This window comes from Nothoprocta perdicaria, unplaced genomic scaffold (assembly GCF_003342845.1).
Source record: "Nothoprocta perdicaria isolate Ctin4 unplaced genomic scaffold, notPer1 scaffold_196, whole genome shotgun sequence".
Taxonomy (NCBI): domain Eukaryota; kingdom Metazoa; phylum Chordata; class Aves; order Tinamiformes; family Tinamidae; genus Nothoprocta; species Nothoprocta perdicaria.
In genome coordinates, this window is record NW_020455160.1 from 1,013,659 (window position 1) to 1,019,658 (window position 6,000).

General features: G+C 59.6%; 1 protein-coding gene across 1 annotated transcript in view; it reads right to left on the reverse strand.

Annotated features, from left to right (window-relative positions):
- Positions 1-5,709, reverse strand: part of LOC112945679 (rho GTPase-activating protein 39-like) — a 28,998-nt gene extending 23,289 nt beyond the window's left edge. Inside the window, exons 1-2 of the mRNA XM_026037322.1 lie at positions 5,658-5,709; positions 5,010-5,559 (exon numbers count right to left, since the gene is read on the reverse strand). Coding sequence (XP_025893107.1) covers positions 5,010-5,559; positions 5,658-5,709 — 602 coding nt within the window. The remainder of the gene's footprint in view (positions 1-5,009; positions 5,560-5,657) is intronic.
- Positions 5,710-6,000: the final 291 nt, after the last annotated feature.

Genomic DNA, 6,000 nt, shown 5'->3' on the forward strand with positions numbered 1-6,000 from the left:
TGTGATGAGATGAGCGCGCACTCTGAGCTGCACGCTCATTCAGACTTGGGACAGGCTGGCCGGGGTAGGGGGTCCCCAAGATCACTTAAGGCAGGAACTGGTCACGGAGCAGAGGGTTCTGCAGGATGGCCAAGCCCAGCACCCGAGCTGGGCGGTCGCTGGGGGTTTCATGGAGACGGGACGGGCGGCCGGGCTGCTCCTGCGGCACCGGCGCAGAGGGAGCAGAGGCTGCAGCCACACGGCAGCCAGCTCCATCCCACCTGAGCAGGAGCTTCACAGGTGAACGTGATGGAGAAGCGAGCACTGTATCCAAGCTGGTCACAATCTGGTCTCGGATACAATGTGCTTTCTGTTTGGCTTCCTCAGTGGCTGGAGATCTGTGCTGAGGCACCACTGCATAGAGGACAGAGTTTTCCTGAAAGGAACATTTCCATAGTGATGAATGATATGCTATGTCTATGTCTTGCTGCTATGTCTAGACACAGTTTCCCCTCCAGGCCATTCCAGGATCCTGAAAAGACCAAGAAGAGGAGAACACAGACTCCCTGACTTCCCAATGGCAGTCTTCTCCAACCTTGAGAAAGGTTCAATCCCTTCTTTCCGAGCAGTGAAAGGCCTGACAGGGAAGGCGGGGTGGACAGGCAGCCCAAAGCAGCCTCTCAGCTGCGCTCTTGACCTGCCCACAGCAGAGACTCAACAGTCCCTTGAGACAGTTCCTTCTAGGAATGCTTTCAAGTAGCTCCAACATAAACACCACAGCCCAGCACTGGCTTTCCCAGCCCGCACCCAACCGCAGCAGTCCCAGCAGATCCGGCAAGAGTTTGACAGACTCTAGTTACTGCTCCGGGACTCTCCACTATTGGCTCTTCCCTTCTAGAAGTCTGGAAAAGGAGGCACTGACCTTGGCTCTGCCCTTTCCAGCAGTCACTTCCCCGGTGTCTTAATGGAGACAAACAAACAGGGATGTTTGGATTTAAGTGGCACTGCTGCTGCTGCCTCTTGTATCCACGCTGGACATGGTGACAGAGATGGCCTCAGCTCCCACAGGCCAGCCTCTCAAAGCGGGGCCTGCCCAGCCTCGAGAACAGCCTCAAAGGCCTCTGCTGCTGTGCTGTGCGCTGGCAGCTCCTGCCACACAAGGCCGGTGCCTTCAGTGTAAAAGGAAAACAGTCTGCACTTGAAATCCTGACGTTTCTTATTATTGCAAGGAGAATCTCAGAAAGCCCTCTGAAACGTGTCTTCTGTCACTCAGAGCCACACAAACTCAAGGAAAAAACCCTCTTGTCTGCGAGCAGAGCGAGTCCATGAAAGCTAGAGACCGCTCTGCTCCCTAAATTGTGAGAGGCACAAATATAAATGCAGGGGTTCTCTGACGGTTGGGGCCACAAAGATCTTTCACAGTGCAGGATCCAGAGCTGACGGCAAAACCACCGAGCAGGGACCTGGAGAGGCCGGCAGCAGCAGAGCAGCGACCCCAGCGTGTCCCCATCAGGATGAGATCCCACCAGGATGTCAGGATGAGATCCCACCAGGACACCAGGGTGAGATCCCACCAGGACATACGAGCGCTGCGGTTCCTGCAGCTAGCAGTTAGCAGTTGTGCTAACTCGGGGCCTGGCCAGGCTGCTCTCCGAGGAGGACACGCGGGGAGCTCCCCACTCAGCAACTGCTCTCAGGGCTTCTCACCTGCTGTGCCCAACTCCAGGCTCTGGCCAGTGCCACCCAACACAGCCACCACGGAGGGGCTCTCGGAGAAGGGGCCTCACAAGAGATTTCCAAGACAAGACGGGTTGCTTTCAGCCCCAGGCAAGTCTCATGCTTCCCAAGGGAACACAACCGTCATTTCCAGAGCTTGGATGAAGGAGACAGCTATTAACACTGGAGCAAAAAGGGAGGCAACAGTTCAGATACTCGCCCTCTGGTCTCAAACTGAGTTCTCTAGCTCCCTCCGGACACCAGAAGGGATCTCCCTCCTAATTCACTTGTCCAGGAGCAGCTGTTTCTACTGCAGTACCCTTTTTCTCAGCATAAAGAATCATTTTCTTATACTGACAAGAGCATGTGAAAGGATAATCTGGGCCCCATTTCACACGGGGAGTCTGTCTACCTCCCTGTTGGGATTCAAAGTGTTTGGAAGGGGGCTGGAAGAGCTGTAATTCAAGTATTACTCTGAACAGAGCCAGGAAGAGCTGTGGGTTGACGGGGGCTTGGGTCCCAGAGCACCGGCCCTTCCTCACGACCAGGGCTGGTGCCTGCTTTGGAGATGAGCGAGCTGCGACCATGCTTGGCTGGGCTGCCCTGGGAAAAGAGCAGCCAGAAACCTGCAGGGGAACTGGACTGCGGGAAACGGCAGGACAGCCTCCCCGGGAAGCTCTGGGAAGCGGAGCGGCGGCTCCCTGCGAGCCCCCGTTTCCTGCCAGCGGGTGAGCCTCCCCACGCGGCGCAGCACAGGAGCAGTCTCCAGAGAAGGCCACGCTGAGCTCACTTGCAACAGAGAGCAGGAAGAGCAGCAGAAAGAGCGGGCCGGCGAGGGAGAGGTCCTGGCCGGCACGTAGGCCGAGAGGGTGGAGGGGAAGGGCTGGTGCTGCAGCACAGAGGCCAGGGTCACGCTGGCCGAGGCTGTGGAGAGCGCGGTCCAGTTGCGCCGCACAGGTTTCCTCAGTATCAGTGAGCGCAGCAGCTCCAACAGTGCTGACAGAAGGCACGAGAGAGGGAGACTGGGGAAAAGAGAAAGCTCGTTAAAGGCAAGAACAACCACAGGTTCCACCGAGAGAAGGACTAACTCCCTTCTCCCAGCTCTCCACGGCACGTGCTTGCAGGAGGCCCCTCTGGGGGACCACGCGGCTCTCTTCTGGTCTTCCATCTATCACAAGGTGACAGGCACAAAGAGAAGAAAAACAAATCCTTTGTATTGCTGTTCAAGACAAAAGCTAAACTGTCTCGAGTGCAGGTACCTATAAAGATGTCAAACGCTACCAACAGCCCTTAACATATTTGCCTTCTGTTTACACAGCTGTATTCCTGCTTAGGGAAGAAAGAGGACGTGCTTGCGCTGTCTTTGGAGGAAAATGCAGCCAACGGAGCTGGCAAATTTGGTGTGCTTTTGCTGTTATTAGACCATACAGCCTAGCGAGGACCTCAGACCCTACCTGGGGAGCAAACACTTTGGGCGCAGCTCTTCTCTCAGTATTTTATGAGCTAGTGAAGGGCAAGAAATCTCTCCCAGGATTTGCCTTGGATACGGAAACCCTTCTCAGCACAAGCAGAGCTCGCTGCCCCCTGCTCAGTGACTAAAAGCACTGGGTGTGCAGTGAAGCAGCTCTGAACCTCCTGCGTGCACGGAAACAGCTTCTGCAGGCAAATGCTTCCAGACTGCTATTGTGGGCACCCGCAAGAGCAGCACGAGCCCAGGGGGCCCCGTGGGCTCCCAGGTGAGGGGCTGCTTGCACCTTCCCCAGTACTTGTCCCTCAGCAGGGCTTGTTTCAGGCTGGAAGTGTCCCCAGGCGGCTGCCACAGCTCTAGAGCAGGAACGAGGCAAGAGGAGGATTCCTTCCGATTTCCCTGGCTCGTGGGAGGACTGATGGAGATGGCCAAGACACTGTCCAGAGGCAGTAGGACTGATAACAGCAAAGCAAAGCAAAACAAAGCAAGCCCCTGCCCCACTTTGCATCGTTCCCCGTCCTCCTACATAAGAGGGCCTGATCCCCGTGCTAGAGACAGGGAATGTTGGCTGAACACGTCAGAGGCAGAAGGAACTACCTCTGCGCGGGGATGAGGGTGCAGGGACAGACGCGGCCGCTTCCTGGAGGTCACGTTCCCTTTCTGCGAGCCGGAGTCATAAACAACTCGGATCCCACAGCACTCAGGTGTTTTATGCCCGTTCAAGGCTCCTGGACTCCTTTGGAAACATGCAGTTTATGAATGGTCACACTGGGCACACCATGCCCAGAGAGCTGCTAATAACGCTGCATCGTGGTGACGAGGAAAAGCTGGTCAGACACTCTGCTCCTCGGCCTGCCAGGCTGAGGGAGCCCGTTAGGGAGCTCGAGGCAAATCCAGCGTCCCGTGGAAGGGCTCATCTGTGGTCACCGGTTGGGCCTAGAGGGAACCGGGCAGTTGGAGCTACCCGGGTCCAGCTTAGGGCGTTTTCTCCCGCAGGGCAGGGATCATGCTCAGGATGGAGCGCAGGGCAGCTGCTCGTGGGGCAGGATGCACCAGCAGCACCATGGGCACCAGCAAAGCACTGGGCTCCTTTGGGGTTACCTCGTGTGCGTCACTGGCCTCCCCCAGGCAAGCAGCTCTGCAATGAAGGGACAAGCTCCTTGCAGAGGGCAGGGGACAAATGACAAACCTCACTCCACTGTTGTCTAAAGCAGAGACCCACCATCCTGTGAAGCTCTCACCATTTTGATCTCGCGTTTTCACCTCTGCCTCCCTACGCTGGTGGAGAGCATTGCGGCTGCAGAGGCCGCCCGCAGGTCCAGCCTGCTGCAGAACGGGACCCAGGTGCTGCAAGGGGACAAGGCGGGACAGGGAGCAGCGACACGGGCGCCACGAGAGCCGGCTGTGCTCCAGGCTCTGCCCTGGCCCTTGGGTGCCCCACGGCCCCTCGGGTGACTCAATCGCAAGCCCTTCGCGCCATGTTCCCATTAGGGAGCGGGAGCTGCGGCTGGCGCAGGACGAGGCAGCATGCCCCGCTGCACGGGGCAGCGTGGCCCCAGGCGGAGGCCGGGGAGACTCGTGTGCTCTTGGCGGCAGGGGTCAGGGAGGGGATGCCTTGGTGGAGCTATTTTGACTTGGACCTGGCAAAGTTTCAACACAAGAAAAGCTCAATTGTTGTCAGACTAGTTTGAGCGTAAGAAAAGCTCTTGGCCAAACAAAATAGCATCCAGTTATTGTTCTTTGACTGAGGCGCTGCTGTGAGTGCGTAGCTGCGCTCTGGCCCCTCCAGCCCCACATCCCAGTGCTGGAGCTGGATGGTGGCGGCGGCGGCCGAGGCCTCCCCTACCTGCCCGTGTCCGGCTTCTTCTCAGCCGCGCAGTCGCCCTTGCCGCGCTCCAGCTCCTGCAGCAGGGCTGCCTGGACAGGGGTGCTCCTGCCGTCGCTGCTGCCGCTGCCCCTGTGCTGCCGGCGCTGGCACTCGGGCTGCGAGCCGCGTTTCATGGCCTGGAGTTGGGCCAGGGGCACGATGTCGCAGCCCTGCGGCCGGTGCCACACCGTCTGCCGCGTGAGGGCATTGTAGTAGTAGAAGCGGTTGTTGTTCTGGTCGAAGAGCTCCCACCACTGCTTCTGATCCGACTGGCGCACCTTGAGGTTGGGCGGCGGGTCCCAGCCGCACTCGCCCGTCGTCAGGTTCACGTACATGCGCTCCTGCGAGCGGGGCTCGATGATCTCCACCCAGTCCGAGCTGCGGGCAAACAGAAGCCGCGTTAGTCTGGGCCGCCCTGGCCACCGGGAGCCCCGCGGCTGCTGCCTGCCCCTGCACGAGGCGAGACGCTCGAGACCGGACGAGCTGCCGCCCCAGCGCTCCCCTGGGTCACCCAGGCGCCCTGCACACCCTGGGCAAGGCCGAGGAAAGGTTTCACATTTGGGACAAGTTACAGCAAAGCCGAAGCCTCTGCTGCGCCCGGCCCCCCCGAATGGGCCACGCACTCACTGGGCAGCCCCAGCAGCTCCGCGCCGAGGCCTCGGCCGGGCGCGCTGCTCATGGAGGGAGCCGCTCCGGAAAGGCAGGAGGGCGGGAAAGCCAACGTCCCGCCGCGGGCTGGTGGCATCAGCCGTTAACCGGCCTGCGAGGTCAGCACGCAGCTCACGGGAGGTGCCGGGGTGCAGCTGCAGCGGGGATGCTCTGCTCGCCCGCACCAAGGCCACCGCGCAGCTGCACGCAGGAGGCGCCGGGCCCTCCCCGCAGGCCCCGAGCTCACCGCCGCGGCAGCAACACGAGCAGTGCCAGCGCGGCCCGCGCTCCTCGGAGGCACCGCAGATTACGAAGAGCAGCA